Raw genomic sequence first — 17468 nt, 5'->3', positions numbered from 1 at the left:
TTGAGTTTTTATTTTGATCCTACTCCACAGGAAACAATATCCACTAGCATTATCTTCCTTACATTTGTTTGTATTTCACCCAATACTGTGTTAAATATAAAATACTGATTGAACAAGGATGGATGGTGAAAAACATGAGATGCTAAAAAGATCCCTTGAGCCTTCCTCCACAAACATCCTGAATGTTACGAGTCATTTAAAATTAGTATAAAATAGGAGGACAATGCGATAATTTGCCCTGTGTCCCCCATGCTTTGCAAGGAGAGGATTTAGGAGCAAGAGAAGAGGGGGAGCCTCTCAATTACAGAGAAGCCCACTCTGCAAACCCAGGCTGAAGGCAGGGGGGTGATGTTCCCAACAGAGCCCGGCCATCCATTCCTGCCCGGGCATCTGTCCTGCCCTGGATTTTCATCAGGAGACTGAGATGAAGCAGCCTCAGAAAGGTCCTTCTGGCACCTCTCTGTGCCTCAGGAGCCCTTGGGACAGATTTATGGCCAAAAGACCACAATGGCAAAACAGTTTCCGAGATAAATCCCTTGGGATGAAGCCTATGGGCAAAACACTGTCCCTGGGCACCCTCAGCCCCTGCCAGGGGACATCTGCCTGTGGCTGGGACTCCTGTGTGCATGGGCTGAGCCCAGAGTGGTTCCCCACAGGATTTGGTGACAGAGGGGGGGGACAGCCAGGCACATTAAGCTGAAGTTGTCACCTTGCCCCACGTTGTCACTGCTCCCCCCGACTCAGTGAAAGCTGAAGGTGTTTGTGAAGCTCTGGGTGCCCCCCTCGTACTTCACAGGGTCCTCACACGAGCCCTGTGAGGTAGGGCAGGGTCTTCACCCCCATTTTACAGATGGGGAAACAGAGGCACAGAGAAGGGTAATGACAGAAAATATGGCATCTCCCATTCTGGGACCTCTGTATCCTGCTATTCCAACCTTGGATATGCTCCATCAACTGTTGGTTACTCACAGCTCATCCTTCTCCACCTCTCCATCTGCAGCAGGTGACAGGGCCAGAGTTGGGCAGAGGCAGCAGCAGAGTCTGAGCTCACACCAGCTCCTTCATCCCCATCCCTAGGACCACCCATCACCCCAAGGGCAGTGCCAGCCCAAAGGCTGCTTTGGGGTGCCCTGGGCACAGACCCCCAACAGCCCTATGCCCCATGGGATGCTGGGTACAGCTCCCAGAGCCCTTTACAGGAACCTTCTGCCTATGGAAGTGAAAACACACCAGATATTTTTGCCAGCCTGGCAACCACAGCCACCACATCAGGAGGGGGTGAGTATGCAGATGTTTCCTCTTTGGTAATTTGCTGCAAAATGGCACAGCCCTGGAGAACCAGTCCCGGGGTGCCACAGGCTGGGGAGCCCTAAGCTCTGCTCAGCTCCCTGGAACACTGCTGGAGAAACAGGAGGTGTGGGATGGTGGCCATAAATCTCCTTCCCTTGCCACATCGTGCCAGAGGCTGCAGCTGGGATTAATCAAAGGCCAGAGAGAGGTGATGGGCAATTGATTCTTTTGGAGGCTGATGGGGAAGGTGCAGGCACAGCCCAGCACACACCACACCCTCCTGGCTCCTGCAGCTCTGCAAGGGTGTTTGGGGAGCAGGATCAGGTGTGGTTTTCCCATTCTGCTGCTCCCAGCAGCTGGATGGATGTTCCATGTGTTAGCACTGTGTGGCCATGGTTAAGCATTTAAAGACTGAGATGTTTCCATCAGAGCTCACATCCAGGTTTCATGTGGATGCATTCCTGCCCTGCAGCAATCCTGGGAATGCCAGAAATGTTTCTGAAAGTGGAATTAATTCTGATGAGGAATAGGTTCATCAGCAAAATGGGAGCAGAAAAGGCAGCTAGCCCTGTGATCCCAGTCCAAGGAGGTTCACTTCCCTCCCTCGAGGAGAAAGGGAATCCCCTGAAGTGGATGGGCTGACCCCAGTCAGGGAGATGCCAGGAGCTGGATCCCAGCTCTGCTCCCTGCTGAAGGCACACATGCAGCAGGGCCTGGGAGCAGGGCTGTGCTTCAGGCTGCCACTGGCACCGAGGCTGGAGAGGAAAACCAAGCACTCCAGGGAGAAAATGTCCATAGGGGATCCCAGGGATGTACTGAGTTGTGCACTTTTTAATATTGGCTTAGAGAATGGGTTTCCCAGTGCTCAGGGACTGGAATGCCCTGGAAGAAATTCAAGTTTCAGTCTCTTGTAAGGCTTGTGAGTATGGACCATCCCCTCAAGGACTTGGGGTGGAGCTGTTAATGATGACAAGACTTAGGACGATTTAGGAGCCAGTCCAGGTGGCACAGGGGTGTCACCATCCATCTCCACCACTGGCTCTCTCCCCTCATTGTGACTCCTCCAGTCCCCTCAGTGGCACAGGCTAAGGACTCCAGTAGCCAAACCCAGGGTGTCATAGCCAGGGACATGTGGGGCCAAGGTTCCCAGTCCTGTGGGATGCTCAAGACCAGGTGAGTGAGTGAAGCTCCCAGTGAGTGTCACTCCCCTATCACCCACAGCCCAATCAGTCACTGTGTTCTGAAACCTTTGCCTAAAAAATAAACAGTTCCCAAGGTAAAAACCAAAAAATATTTTAAATCCACCTCCCGTCTGTGTGGGAAGGGCACCAACAGCTGCTGTCCATGGGGCGAGGGGGTGGTTTGGGGCAAGCCCACGGTGCAGGCTGTGACCCAGTGCCCTCTGTGTCCCCACAGGTGCCACAAACAATGTCTCTAAGGCTTCTACCGGGAGGTTTCGGTGTCCAGTGCGCCGGGCTGGTAGAGGTACCTCCAGATGGCATAGTAGTGGATGCCAGCTCCAGTGGCCACGAAGAGGTGCCAGATGGCATGGGCGAAGGGGATGCGGCCGTCGCTCTTGAAGAACACCATGCCCAGGCAGTAGAAGAACCCACCGGCCACCAGCTCCAGGAGGCCGTCCCTGTTGGGCTGGGAGCAGGAAATGCTCAGTGAGGCCAAGGGGGAATCTGCCCTCCCCCCACCACCCCATTAAGAACAGAAGTGTTGTCCAGCTGCAGCTCTGGACTTCTCTGCCTTCTGCTACCCCCTCCTCTCCAGCAAGACAGCAGGGACCCAGCAGCCCCAGGAGAAATGGGACTAGATGATCTTTAAAGTCCCTTCCAAGTGAGACTATTCTATGATTCTGTGATCCTACAATTTCCAAACAACGGAGCCCAGGCAGGAGATCTGGGGGAGGTGCACGTGGTGCCTGCTGGGTACCCAAAGCACTTGCAAAACCAAGGTGAGCCACATCGTATCAGGGATGGCTTTATCACTCACACAGCCTGGAGACTGCACCAACCCACTGCAGACAAACTGTTCCAGGTTTTCAAATCCCTCCTGGGATCTGTCCCTCATGCTGAGCCCAAGTGCTTCCCAGCAGGGGCTTACCATGGAGAGGATGACCAAGGCTGGGAAGAAGCCCATGATGATGTAGCACACGAGCTCCACCAGCTTGTATCTGCAACAGACAGAGAGGCAGCTTGGAGCAAGGACAGAGAGAGATTGAGTTTTACATTTGCAATTTCAACAACACTGCTACAGGCAAAGGGGTGGCAGTGCCACCACAGCAGGTCCCGTGTCCTCATGTACGGACTGGCTTGAGACCTGGCACTTGGGCCATCAGGGTGACGTCCGGGGCCTTTGGCTTTTTATTTGGTGCCACCACGTGGAGGGAGCCACTCATGGCAGCAGGTCTCTACTCCATGTCCCGGGGCCACTCATGGCAACAGGTCCCTGCTCCGTGTCCCAGGGCCACTCATGGCAGCAGGTCCCTGCTCCGTGTCCCAGGGCCACTCATCGCAACAGGTCCCTGCTCCGTGTCCCAGGGCCACTCATGGCAACAGGTCCCTGCTCCGTGTCCCAGTCTCACACACCCCACAGTCGGAGCTGGCCGCAGACACTCACCGCTCATGGAAGAAGAAAACGTAGACGGTCCCAATGGATGCCATGATCCAGATGATCCAGCGCATGTGGGAGGCCCAGGGCCCCAGCTCCCTCAGGTTCAACCTGCAAGACCCAGGGCTGTGGTGAGGGGGGTCTAGGGCAGCACCCTGGACTGGGCTCACCCCCTCACCCCCATGCCTGTCCCACCAAAGAGTCTTCCCAACTCGTAACTTCAACTTCAACAGGTTGAAATCTATGGGATGTGAAGGTTTTGTGGAAAGGGGTAAGGTACAGCCTCGAAAAGAAGCAAAGGCAGAGAGGGAAACTCTATTTATTGGAACCAGGATGACTTTTTTCCCCTTCAGTGGGGCCAGGTGAAGGCCCCCAACCACCAGCAACTCACCAGGGAGCGTAGGACGCGGCGATGAAGAAGTAGATCACCATCCTGTCAAACATGTGTAGGCAGTGCTCCACAGTCCTGCAGGATGGACAGATGGGTGACAGCACTGAGGACACCAGGACCCTCTCCCCCTTCCCAAGCCCTGAGTAATCAGGGGTGATACCTGAGATGCCTCTTCTTCCAGGAGATGGTGTGGAAGATGGTGGAGACAATGAAGAGGCTGGACAAGCCAAAGCCATAGATCCAGGCTGAGATAGTTTCCCACTGGTCATCAGAGAGGATGTAGAGGATGGAGCTGCCAAGGATGCTGGGCAGGATCCAGAACTGGAAGGGGAAGCAAACCCACTGTTTGCTCTCTGCATTTCCATTGAGCAGCTACAAGAGAGCTTCCACTTTTCCTTTTAGTGTTTCTTTAGCTTCTGGTCAAAGCTACCACCTATAAGGGGCAGGCAGCGTCCCTCCCAGCGTGGTACAGCTCCAAAATAGTTTGTCCAGAAGGTAGGGAGGAGGAAGAGGAAGGCACAAGCAGAATGGCTGTCTCTGAGTCATCTCTCAGGACTCAGAGTGGGAACTGTCAGCTCCCAAAAGAAATCCTGATGGGAGGAGAAGTCCCTCCCACTGCTACACAGGCAGCCCCATGGGCACCTGTCACTGTTCTTGCTGTGAAACAATCCATTTTCAGGGAGATTTGAAAATACTCCTGCCCCACCAAGCCCACAGCCAGCTTCCCCAGAGACATGGGGCCACAGTGGGTGACTGCAAGGGAGATGCATATCAACTTCCCAGGGCAGGAGGAGGGAGAACAACCCAACCCCCAGGAGCAGACGGGACACATCTGCCTCATCACAGCCCTCAGACTCTCAGTGACTGCTCCAGGGCTGAACACAGACATTTTGAGGGTGTCCCTTGAGGTTCCTCAGTGGATCTCCAGAGAGATGAGCAGTGTCCTCCCTCCCCCAGGGACAGGGACTCACAGCGTGGGTGGCACAGTTGGCTGCATGTTCGTATTCCGTGGGCTGGTACCTGCAGTTGGACGGGACACGGTGATTCATGAACCTGCAGCGAGAAGCAGGGAGAGAAACAAGTTCAGGGGACAGGGGTGGAGCAAAATTCTTCTGGAGGGGTCTGCACAGGGCCACCCCCGGCCTGCAGCCCTACCATGGCTCAGCTTTGCTCCAGCTGCCTTACAGAACCCAAAGCACAGTGTGTCCACCTGTGCCAAGTCCCCAGGTCTTGCTCAGCCATGGCTCAGGCTGAAGCAGCTCCTGGGAACTGCTGCTGCTTGGAGAGCAGAGGGCAGGAGCCAGCTCTGCCAGTTGCTGAGGGCAGAGGTGGGAAGAGTCCCAGCAATAAGGAGAGAATATAGGGTGGTGGGCAGACCTGTGGGACCCCAACCCATCCAGGGGTGACACCTTCATGTCACAGCAGCATGCTCAGCTCTTAAAAAAGTATCCCTGCAGTGCCTTTGGTTTCTGGGTACCACCTGCATCTACCCCCAGGGTTGCACATCCCAACACAGATTGCTGTGGGGGAAAGCCTACTGCCCTCCCTTGGAAACCTGCATCTTGACTTGTGTTTCTCTTAGTTTTAGGAGGCATCAGCTTGCTGTTGGCATTCACAGGAATGTATTGATTTCCCCTGCTGGACCAACACACAGCGATAAAAAAGAGTGTCACTCCATTGCTGGGTACGTAACAACAAATTAAATGTGCATGCGGGATAACAGGTCTGAGCAAAGCCTCGTTCACCACCCTCTTCTGGCAGGAGACAGCAGTGGAGGCTGGGAAAGGGAACGAGAAACAGGGAAATGGAGAGGGTTCCTTCTCTCTCCTGAGAATCAGGGTTTTTAAGACTTTTCCTGCTGTGGCTCGGGTCAGGCCAGTCAAGCCGAGTGGGCGCCGCCGGGGCTGCTCAGCAGGACCTTGGGCTAATTGCTCTGTGACCCTGTTTACCCCCAGCTCCAGCACCATCTGCGGCGTTTCACAGCTGAGTTGTGCCCAGCAAAGGGGCTCAGGGGCTGGCAAGACCTTGCTGCTGGGCACAGGGTCAGGAAAAGTCCCCTGTCCCCAAGCCAGTCATGCCTGTGTGGACTCCTCTGCCATCTCCTGCCTGCTTGGCCCCACTGCCTGAGCCACTGGCTGCTGCCTGTTAAAACTGAGCCAGGATGGATTAAATGGCTCAAATGACGAGGATTTGGTGTGGGGGGAATTGTGTGGCCACAGTGGGGTGAGGGGCACCCCAGCAGGTGACAGTGACAACCCACAGAGGGGCCCTGTCCCCAGCCCCTGTCCTGCCATGCCTCTGAAACACAGGGTTAGAAACTCCTGCCAGACCCTGGCACTGTGGGAAGAGATTCATGGTCCTCATCACCAAAAAATGTCTGGAATTAAGAGGGGGAATGCAGGGGCCAAGATCCCACTGCTCTGCTCACCGAGGAATCACACGGGGTGACCTGGGGCACTGCACGGCTGAAGAGGAGCTGAGCATCCCTGGGGACATGGTTGTGGTCAGAGCAGTGTCATCTCCACCCCAGGAACACCAGGGATGCTCTCCTCATCCTGCCACTCCAGCCACAAGGCCTGGCAGGGCTGCCTGTGCTGGAGCCATGTCCCCTGGCAGGAGGTCGTTACTGTCCCCAGCGTTGCCAGGAGAATGTCCCCAGCGTTGCCAGGAGACTGTCCCCAGCTCCCCTTCACTGTCTGCTTCCCTTTATTTTCCCTTTTAATAATAAGAAGGAGGGGGGGAAGAAGGGGAGGCCAGACGTCTACATCACGTCACAGTTGCTGAGGAAACACATTCAAGGCCTTTTCCTTGAATTTATTGATTTTAACAAAGGCTGCTCCATCTCCCCTCTGCTCTTGCTGCTGCTGTTCAGAGCAGCAACATGGAACCAATTCCACAGCCCCCTCCCCAGGGCTGGGGGCACCCAGACCCTTTGGGAAGGTGTCCCTGGGTGCAGAGATCCTCCCTAGCTCTGGTACAGGGGTAGAGAAGCTGGGAAGGACCACCCAAGCCATCCCCATGTAACGAGCTTGAAGAGCATTTATGTTCCTGAAGGCCAGAGCTGTGCTGGGGTGGAACATCACAAATTCCTGCTTTTCCCAGAGGGACAACAGCCTTGAGGGGGGAACCTTTTTTTTCACCTGGGGAGAGATTGCTTTTATTTTCCTGCCCTGCTTTCTAGTGAGCATCATCCTGTGGATGGTGGGAAATGGAGCATCATAGATGTGGGACCAGTGCTGGGCCAGCCCGAGCCCCACTTTTAGGACCTGCATTGTGTTTTGGGGCTAATTTGGCACATTTCTGTGGTGCTCTATCCTCTGTAGAAATGTGAGCAGCTGATGTCTGCATATCTCCTGGCAAGGCAGGATAAGTCCCTGGCTGCACCTTATTTCCCAGGGGTGCAGAGGCCATTTCCTCCCCTGCTCTCCTGGGATTTTATGGACCAGCTCATGTCTCTGGCATGGATGCAGGGCAGGGCACAGGGAGCCCTGCAGCATTCCCAGCCTGCAGACAGTTGTCATACCAGTGTGCAGAACCAGCCTCAAACCACAGCTCCAGCCTGGACAGACAGATGGATATACTTGGAAAGAGCACTTGTGATTCTTGGGCCCAGCAAGCCACAAGCAGGTGTTTACACACCACTGGGTGCTCCAGTGCAGTTCAGCAGGTGCTTCAGGACGGTAAACTCCAAAAGACACAGAAGTTCAAAGACTTCTGCACAGCAGGAACAGGAGCATGTTCATTTCCAGGGATGGTGTGTGGGAAGCAGGGAGCCAAAGGGTTCCTGGGCACCTTCTCCTCCCAGTGCTGTTCCTGGCAGACTCCCTACGACTGGCTGTATGAACAGGGGGGGCTGCTGAGGGTCTGACCAGGGGTTATTCACAGCAGCCCCCAGGGTTTTTGCCTGCCCTGCTTGTGCCTGCTTCCCCCTGGCCCCTTTCCCAGAGAGGGAGCCTGAAAAGGGCCAGTACAGCAGGCTCTGGCCAGGGAAACAAAGAGCCTCTTGTCCCTGGGCGCCGGGGCAGAGTGCAGAGCTGGCTTCCCAGGCCTGCTCCTTTCTCCTGCTCTTTCTCCCACTCTGTTGGGTTGGGGCTTTTTTTAATATAGCTTTAGGGGTTTTTACTGGGTTTTTAAAAGACTTTTATCCAAGAACAAAATCCCAACCTCAAAAATCATGCAGACCTGCCTGGCTCTTGCTTTGCCAGAGGGGGAAGAAGGTAAGAAAGGGATATGGTTACATTATTCCTCAGGAGGGCTCACGTGGGACCATCTGAGCTCTCCCAAGGGCACCAAGAGAACCTGAATCAGTCACTCCATGGTTGCCACACACTCACATAAGCAGAGCCATGGGACACTTGCAGGAAAACTGTGCCCTGCACACATGAGGGGAATGGCCCCAAAAGAGACCCCAAGCCAGGCTGAAATTTGGGACAGATGGGGGTTAGCCCTGCCTTTGACACAAATCCCTGGTTGGCCTCTGCCACATCTTCATGTCCCTCTCACTCCCCTTTCCCCTCTCTCCAAGTGAGGAGAATAATTTTTACATCCTTTAGGCAAGTCAGTGGGTAGATAGTGTGAGGAGGGTGTAAAATCACCACTCAGATGTCGATGGGGAGGTGTGAGCTGGGCTTCTGACCTTGGAAAGAGCTGGTCCAACACCTGCCCTCCCCAGCCCTGCCATAAATCAGGCTGTGCATGTGTCTGTGTGTCTGTGCACTGTGGGCTGGGTGCCACGGGGACAAAGGAGCAGTCAGCAAGCCCAAGGTTATCCCAGGTGACACAAACCTCCCCAGAGCAGCTCACCTCTCCAAGTTTCACCTGCAAATGGCTTATAAAAGGGCTGGGCTTGCTCAGGAGTTGGCCTGAAGCCTGTGGAGATGGATTTGCTGTGCATCCCCCTCTCCTGCTCAAGGAGTTGGGGCTTTTCCAAGCTGTGTTCCCTGCTGGGCAGTTCTTGGGATCTGGCTGCAAAAGGAGATGATTTCTCCTTCCTCTGGTGACTGGATGTCACAAGCTGCTTTTAAAGTAACAGAAGAAAATCTTGGTGGCGGTCAGAGAGGAAGGCTTGAGGGAGAATTTGGTGGATGTCGATCAGCAGCGGTGATAAGTCCTGTTGGGACTGCATCTTGGTAGAACAAGTGTTGTGATGCCTGAGGTGCCAATGATGGAGCAGATGTGTCCCTGCAGGGCAGACTGGCCTCTGACTCTTCAATGCATGGCCTGGGTTTGCTCTGATAGCCCCGAGGCTGCACACCCAGCACAGATGTCAGGGCTTGGTCCTGGGGCTCGTGCTCACATGGGAGCTGCTGTGGTGGCATCCCCGTAAGCTGGGGCTTGGCAAGGCTCTGCCTCTGATCTGGAATCTGGTAATGCTCCAGCTGCATCCCTGGTAAGAGGCTTCAATCCCTTGAGCTCCTCTGTGGTTTGTAATTAGTTCAGTCCTGGGAAGTTGTGTGTGCTGGCGTGGAGCCTGGCTGCTGTTTGTGTACAACACACACTCGCAGGGTTCAGAAGATGCAGGATCACGAGGAAATGCCCATATCCCACCTTGACCCCAGGAGATTCTCCCAGACTTTACTACTTCATCCAGCCCAGGAGCATTTTATTCCTGCCCACTGTGAAATCCTACTTTTCCTTTCTACCCATTGACTTGGGAATGTTTGCCATTGGGAAGCAGAAATGCCGAGGCCGTCACTGCTGGGCACTGCCATCTGCAGAGCCACCCACACGGGCATGTGTGTGCCTGTGTGGCACCTGCTGGGAGCTGAAACCTCCCCTTCCATGCCCATTCCTCAGTGCCTGCACGCTCCCACGCACACATATGGCACTCCTGCTTTGCAAAGCTGAGCTCTGCCTGCTGGGAGCCCGGGGGTCAGTTCCTGGGGCCAGGGGAGATGGGGCAGGACTGTCCATGGGCCCCTCTTGGGACTCCAGCCCATCCAGAGGGGCAGGAGGGCTGATGGAGCAGGACAGCTCAATGTTTTCTTTTGTCACAGTGCCTAGCACAGGGAGCTGGCAGCTTGGGTAGGGAGCAGGAAATGGAAGGCTTTTTATCTAAGCCAGCATTTCCCTACCTTTGTCATGGGTAAATTAGCAGATCACCAATCACCAGATTTCTGGAGTAGCCCATCCAGATTCCCCTGGGGCAAGCTTTGCTTCTCAAAACGGGCAGCAGATTGGATTGTCATCCATCACCTCATTCCCCCCATCCCAGTTCTGCTCATTCCCAGCACTCTGAGGTGTATGAGCACCCTGGGCTGGCTGTGGACCATCCCCTGGCACTAAACAACCTGCCTGCCCTGAGAAACAATGAGCAGGTGCTGCTGCTGACTCCGAGATGCTCCCAGACAAGGACCCTGTCTCATCCAGGTCCATGTTGTACCTGGCTCTGAGCCACAGGCACAGATGTCCCCTGAGAAGGGACAGAGGAGGCAACCCCCCGACACATCCTGCTGCCTCAGAGGGTGCAGGAGGGAATGTGCTGCTCTTCCCCTGAACATACCAAGGGCATACACAATTCCCTTCTTCCTCCTTATCCCAGCAGGGACAAGCACGGGAGGCTCCAAGCCAGGCTGGATGCAGGCATTGACCACTTCTACACCCACAAGAGCCCATATACACCCAGCAGGTCTTGGTTGGTGGTGGAAACTCAGCAGTAACTCCCAACAGGGTGTTAACTGTCCGTATTCCCATCCTGTGAGCAGGGATATTTATTTTTCTCCCCAGCTTTCTATGTAGATGGTACCTCTAACTCTTCCAAGGCAATTCATGACCCTGCAACCACAGCAGAGCTGTTTGTTTATTCACAACAGATGGGATTGGTGAGTGTTTCCCAAATTACTTTCTGAGCTGGGAGTTCTTGTTTCCTTTGGTACTCATGAGACATCCAACAACAGCTGATTAGTCACAAAATGACTCTGATGTCCCAGGTGTTTCATGAATGTTGGAAGGACAGCTTCCAGGACTTCAAATCCTCTATTTTTCATTGATTTCTTGTTTGGAAAGTCACTGGATGTGTTCCTTGCTGCCTTGCCTTGAGGAAGGGGTTAGTGAGATAAATCCTGAGCTGGCTCTGCCTGTTTAACTGCAACAGCCCAAGGTGGGCAGGAGTGAGCATGACCACTGGATCCTGTGCCTGCTGGCAGAAGATTTGGATAGTTTGAGGGCTGGAGCTTTCCCAGCCTCTAATCCTGGCTATGACTGTGAAATACATGGACAGGTGACCATGTCCCAGGTTCATAAAATCTCCCCACAGTGTGGCCTGGGAGACACAGCCAGGCTCTCATTTGGGATTCCCAGAAGCTGCTTAAGTACAAATCATATCTGTAAATTATTCAGCAAATGCCTCTGGACAGCAAAGGCACAGAAGGAAAATCATGTATTTCACCAGCCAAGCATGCAGATAGTAAGATTCCCATTAGTATTACTTACAACAGAGAGCAGGGTTGTGTTTAATGCTGCTGTGCCAGCCAGTGCTGCTCAGCACAGACAGGAGGAAACTCCTTGCCCTGACCTGATGATCTCTTTCTGCATAAAATCCTTTCCTCAACAGCAGCAAACCTGGGCTGTAAACTTGAGCAGGAGCACAGAGTTGACTCCAAATTCTCCTGAAGGTCAGCACTGCTTGGCTCAACACAGTGGTATCTGACTCATCCACCAGGAATATGACACCTGTGGTATCGTGTTATCATGAGCACTTGCAGTGCTATCACAGAGAGCCCATCAGGCTCTGGAATTCCACTGCCTGAAAATGCTGAGTTTGTCACATCTAGAGAGTCCTGATCTATATGTTTGGCCACATCTCCTCTGCCTTTCTCAGAGCCAGCCCTGAGCATCCATCCCCTGGCAGCAGCATCTCTGGGGACTCAACAAAACTCCTGGTGCAGCTGCAGCCAGGCACTCCTCAGGAGTGAAGGGCTGGAATAAGCTGTGCTCTTTTCCCTTCCCTTCTTTGGGAGTTGTACTTGTTGGCATGGCTTTGTCTGGCTGTGGAGCTGGGGGTGTGGGAAGGGAGGAGGAGAGGAGGGGAGGCCAGGACCAGTCCTGGCAGAGACCCGTTTCTCACAGTCACTGACCTGCCATGCTGGGCACTGGCTTGAATTTCCCATGGGTTGTGTTGGCTGCTACCTTGCAAAGCTGGACACAGCAAACTGTGCCAAAGAATCACATCAGGCTGATATCCAACACCAGCTGAAGGAGGGGAAAGATCATGGGTTTCCCAGGCAGCCAAGAGACCATCCTTCCCCCAAAAGCACAAGGTATGGGGCTTGCTTTGCCCACTCACGAAGGTCTTCAGTGTGGTGGTCCCCACCTGAGCCTGTCCTGAATACCTGGCTCCAATTATGCACCCTGAGCTACATGAGGTAACTCCTACTAGTGCCATTTTAAGGGGGTATCTGAGTCAACCTGGCCCCACAAAGCAACCAGCATGGAATTGGTTGGTAACAGCTGATCCTGATTTTCCCCTGGCATTTTGGGGGCTTCCCCATCTCTTGCAGCAATGCTTTTTTGCATCGGGAGGGTCTGTCTGCTCAGCTAGGGACAGACTGGCAGGTCTTGGTGGGGCTGATGCTTGCAAGGTGAGCAGCTCCTGCCTCTTGAGGAGCTTCAGGCTGTGGTATCAACACTGAAAGCATTTCCCTTCTCACTGCTTCGTTCCACGTGGGCTGTGGGGGAAGCAGAGCTCTTGGAAAGCATCTTGGAGTGTGTGGGAGCAGGCAAGGGCTGCTCATGTTTTTGTAAAGCAAAGCAATGGGGAGCAGCTCTTCCCAATGTGGTTGCTCTGTCCAGGCTGTCAGCATGGTGTTGGTTTCCTTGTGTCTGGATTCTGAGCACCCCAACATTTCCTATTCCTCCTATTTCTGCTGATTCTCCTCTTCCTGTCTTGGACAGAGATGCTGGAATAGCTGATGAAAGTCTCCTTGCTCAATAATTACAGGTGCAGGGAGGAACAAGAAAGGTCTTCCCAGCCACCCTTCTGCAAATTCAGAGGATTTGGGTTTGAGCAAGTGTAAAGTTGAGACCCCCATCCCCTCATGCTGGTGAAGAGGTGGCAATGCCTGCATTGCAGGCACAGGGAGGTGAGGACAAGCCTGGACCATGCACCTACAGAGACCCCCCACAGAGGCTCCTGGGCTGAGACATTAATGTCCGTTTTCCCATCTGCTCCTCTTTGTGTTACTCTGTGCAGGGCAAGCCAAGCAAGCACAGTAAGATTTAGAGCCTTTTTCATGAACAAATCAAAGGAACTGCTATCAGTTTGTGAGGATGATTCAGTGCCCTGCAGCTCCCAGCAAAACCCTCTCCACTGCTCCTCCAGAGATGCTGAAGCTGGCCGGATACAGCAGCTCCCTGATTAATCATGTTTCCTTCCAATTACAGCTCTGGATGGCCAAAGTCTGGGAAGCATTCAATGTCCTTGCAGGGAGATACTCAGCTCCTACATGGGCAGGAAGGACTAGACCATGTTTGAGTTAAAACTGGGCCAAAATGGGGTCAAAACTGGTGGTGAGGTGCAAGGAGGGTTTGGTTACCAGGTCAGTGTAACCTGACCAAAAAGCCCAGTGATAAAGATGCAGCTTGGTCTGATCTGTTAGTCTGGGAGGGACCCAGCACCGTTTTGGTGAGCTGGGAGGAAGACTGGAGGGAGAGTGGAGGAATAAGCCCCTGGTTGTTGGATAAAGCAGAAGGAATCACATCTGCTCAAACTTTGTGCTGTGCTGGTGTCATGGTTAAACCTGGCCCATCGGGCAGGAGATGGACATTGCTTGTCAGGGTGCAGGTTGTGAGTGATAGGGAAACCCTTGCAGCCACTGTGCTTTGAAACTCCATTTCCCCACGGTGTCAGTGATGGAAGAGCCTCCCGGGCCCCACAGCAGAGTAGAAATCACCGAGTTTCTCATTTATAACCAGTGTGCTCAAATGGCACTGCCTTGCACCCTGCTCCTATCACGGTGATAGCTCCTCCCTTTGCTTCCTTTCCCTCCACCACAGCTCTGCATCTTCAAAGCCCAGCCAGGAGGGATTTGGAGACAATCTAGTGCCCCTCCAGCCCTGAGTTTTCTCCTGGCAGTTCACAGAATGTTCCCACATTGATCGCTGCTTTTCATCTCTTTGTTCTCACACAACAGGTCTTTCATCACCACACTGTGTTTTATTTATTCCTTTTGGTGGGTGTTTCAATGGCCAAGTTCCTCCCTTCTTGGTCCTCGCTCAGAATTAGATAAAATTACATGAAAAATGAAGCCTGTTCCAGGCTTTTCCACCACAAGGAAAACTTTGATATTTTTTGTTTTTTCAAGGAACACCATAAGCAAGGCCACGTTCCCTGAAAAGACGTTGCACGATGGAATCATAGAATTGTAAAGGTTGGACAAGACCTCTAAGATGGAGTCTAACCATTAGCCCAGAACTGCCCTTGTTCACCCCTAAGCCACGTCCCCAGGTGCCACAACCACATATTTTTGAAAACTTCAAGGGACGGTGATTTAGCCAGTTCCCTAGGCAGTCTGTTTTTCCTAATATCCAATCTAAACTCCCCCTGGTGTAGCTTGAGCCCATTTTGTCTTATCCTGTCCCTTTTCTCTGGGAGCAGAGCCTGACCCCACCTGGCTGCACCCTCCTCTCAGGGAGTTGTGGTCAGTGAGAAGGTCCCCCCCCAGCCTCCTTTTCTCCAGGCTGAGCCCCCCACAACTCCCTCAGCTGCTCCTTATCAGACTTGTGCTCCATTATCCTTCTCTGGGCCTGCTCCAGCACCCCAACATCTTTCCTGTAGTGAGAACTGAACACAGGATTTGAGATGCTTCTGCTGCCTTGAAGGACACATGCCACTATGAGTCCCCTGGCTTCTGCTCACCCCAATTCCCATCTCAGCTGGAAGAGCATTTCTGGCACAAAGGGAGAAGCAGCTTTAGGGTTTCTTTTGGGATATGCCCCAGCAGAGCATTTCCATGGAGAGCAGAGCTGGTGTGCATGGAGTGAGGGGGGGACAGGGATTATCCCACTGTTATTTTTGAGCACTGGGCTAAGAGGATCTCTGCGATGATACAGGAAGCCCTGGGTTAGCATCACGTGCTGGCGACTTTCTTGGGGTGAAAGCCAAGGGAGCACCCATCGCCTGCTGCTCCCCATCCAGCCCTGGCACACAGTGAGAGCTGGAGGATTCCCTGGGGATCTGACCCTTCCCGTGCCCCACAGCCCCTGCCCTGCATGTGGGCACCATCCCTGCAAGGCTCTCTCTGTAATACCTCATCCCATTTAACGAGTTGTCTCCAGAAAGGACCACAACAAGGCTGGAGCGTGCTGATAAATCAAGCAACAGGTTGGCAGATGAGTTCTGCTGGGGGAGACTGATGTCGGTGGAGTAGCCCCTGATCTGCTGCCCAGTTCCCAAAGAGCCTCTGCAGCCCTGCCATGGGGTAAAGGTATGATTTGCCTCCTGCTCTGGGGGGTGCAGAGCTTTGCTCAGCTCCATTTCCCCCAGCTCTGTCCTTTGCATGCCAGCTGAGGGGAGCAGGGAAAAAAAAGTCTTGAATTCTCCATTTTCACAAGGTTTTGTACCAGGCACATTGTGCAGATCTGCTGGGTGTCTCCTGCCTCTCCCCCAGGCAAAGGCTATCAGGAGGCAGCTACAGCGTCAAAACGGTCTTTGAGCAAGTGGCAACGTTTCAGGGAAGTTTTGGAGATGCAAGCATGGATTTTCCCCACGGGACACCTGGAAGGAAAGGAGCTGATGGCTGGAGGGGGTCAGAGAATGGTCTCCTGTCCTCACCCAGCCCAGACAAACATCCCTCAGGGGCCATCCTGCCTGGAACAGGCGAGAAACGCCATCACCACTTCTTTTCACACAAGTTTTTCTCAGGTATCTGCCCCTTAGAGAATCACCGGCAGTCTGGAAGTGGCAGCACGGAGCTCAGTGCCCCGAGGAGCTGCGCCAGCCCGCGGGACCTTCCGCAGGCAGAAAAACATCCCCACCAGAGTCCCAGGGAGCTGAGAGCAAAGCCCGTCCTCGGTGCAAAGCTGAGCACCCCCAGCAGCCCCCTGGTCCCCATCTGAGCCCCACTCGGTGCCATCTGACCCATCCCAGGAGCGGAGGGCTGCGGGCAGGCGCTGTCCCCGTGTCCCCGTGTCACCCGCCCGCTCCCTCCCAAAGGCCACATCTGATCCCGCAGCAGCGCGTGTGGCCCAGTGCCCTCTGACCTGTGCTCAGCAATCCTCAGGTTTCCCCCCGCGCAGGTAACAACGCCCTGAGGTTTCCTGCTACACCTGAGCTTTTGAAACAAGTCCCGGCTGCCGCTGGAAAACCTCCCTGGGGATTTCATGGAGGGAGAGAAGGATCCACCAGCGGTGCATCCCACGGGAACCCTGTTGAGCCTGCGGGTCCAGGCTGGGGGAGCCACCCCGGGGGGGTTCTCTGGGGTGCAGAGGAACCCTGGACCTCACTGGTCCCTGCAGGGGGGGTTCGGAGCCAGCGCTGGGGTCTGTCCCCTCGGGAAAGCAGGATCCCGCTCCTCCGGCCGCGGGAGAGCCGGTGAAGTTAGACCCAGCGAAACGCAGCGAGGGCTCCCAAGGATGCTGAGGATCCTTTAGGGATGCAGAAAAGCAGGTAGCCGAAAGCCCAGCCCGCACTTGCCCCGTGCTTTGAGGCACTCGGCAGCTTTGGAAGATCCTTTCGGGCTCCATCCCAGCGGAGCCGAGCCCGAGGAAGGGTCGGGGTTGTCCGGGGGTCGGGGACCGCCGCACCGACGGGATTTACCTGGCGTAGCGCGTCTTCTGGAAATCCAGGAGCCGGGACACGAACATCGCGGCGGTGCCATGGGGGTCCCGGGGGGAGGCGGCTGCTCGGCCCCGGCCCGGGGGAAAGTGCCGCCCGGGGGAACGGCACCAACTCGCCGAGCTCCGGCGGCCGGGGAGGAGAAGGGGCGGCCGGTCCAGCCCAGCCCAGCCCGGCACAGCCCGGCCCCGGCCCCCTCCCGCCCCCTCGGCTGCTCGGGAGAAGCGACACGGGGAAAACAAAGGCGACCTCCGGCAGGGGGGAGCCGGCCCCGCTGCCGCCCTCAGATGTGCAGCGAGGAGGAGGAGGATGAGGGGGAGGAGGAAAAAAAGGAAAGGGGGGTCGAGGGGGGGGAATCCCTTCTAACTCTTCCCGGCCACAGCAACCTGCGCGATCTCC

At 54.7% G+C, this 17468-nt stretch overlaps 1 protein-coding gene across 2 annotated transcripts; it reads right to left on the bottom strand.

Annotated features, from left to right (window-relative positions):
• MMD2 (monocyte to macrophage differentiation associated 2) lies at positions 1-17163 on the bottom strand. Of its 2 annotated transcripts, XM_083872801.1 has the most exons (7): positions 17052-17163; positions 5269-5350; positions 4458-4618; positions 4298-4372; positions 3916-4017; positions 3400-3469; positions 1-2937 (listed from the first exon to the last, which is right to left on the bottom strand). In XM_083872801.1, exons 1-7 carry the CDS (start codon positions 17096-17098, stop codon positions 2734-2736), a joined length of 741 nt encoding a protein of 246 aa, XP_083728927.1. In that variant the 5' UTR covers positions 17099-17163; the 3' UTR covers positions 1-2733. The 2 variants fall into 2 exon arrangements, with proteins under 2 accessions (XP_083728927.1, XP_083728926.1); XM_083872800.1 differs by lacking the exon at positions 1-2937 and having other exon boundaries at positions 3043-3469.
• Positions 17164-17468: the final 305 nt, after the last annotated feature.

The sequence above is a fragment of the Zosterops lateralis genome (assembly GCF_965231275.1).
Source record: "Zosterops lateralis genome assembly, chromosome: 15".
Taxonomy (NCBI): Eukaryota; Metazoa; Chordata; class Aves; order Passeriformes; family Zosteropidae; genus Zosterops; species Zosterops lateralis.
This window is presented reverse-complemented; position numbering and strand designations above follow the sequence as displayed.

What these genes read in the sequence shown, in the direction of transcription:
- MMD2 (XM_083872800.1), bottom strand. Translation starts at nt 17,098, where the DNA reads ATGTTCGTGTCCCGGCTCCTGGATTTCCAGAAGACGCGCTACGCCAG. An exon ending in CAGAAGACGCGCTACGCCAG is followed by an intron (nt 5,351 to 17,051) that starts GTAAATCCCGTC and finishes TTCTCGCTGCAG; the next exon opens with GTTCATGAATCACCGTGTCC. An exon ending in GTTTTCTTCTTCCATGAGCG is followed by an intron (nt 3,470 to 3,915) that starts GTGAGTGTCTGC and finishes TGTCTGTTGCAG; the next exon opens with ATACAAGCTGGTGGAGCTCG.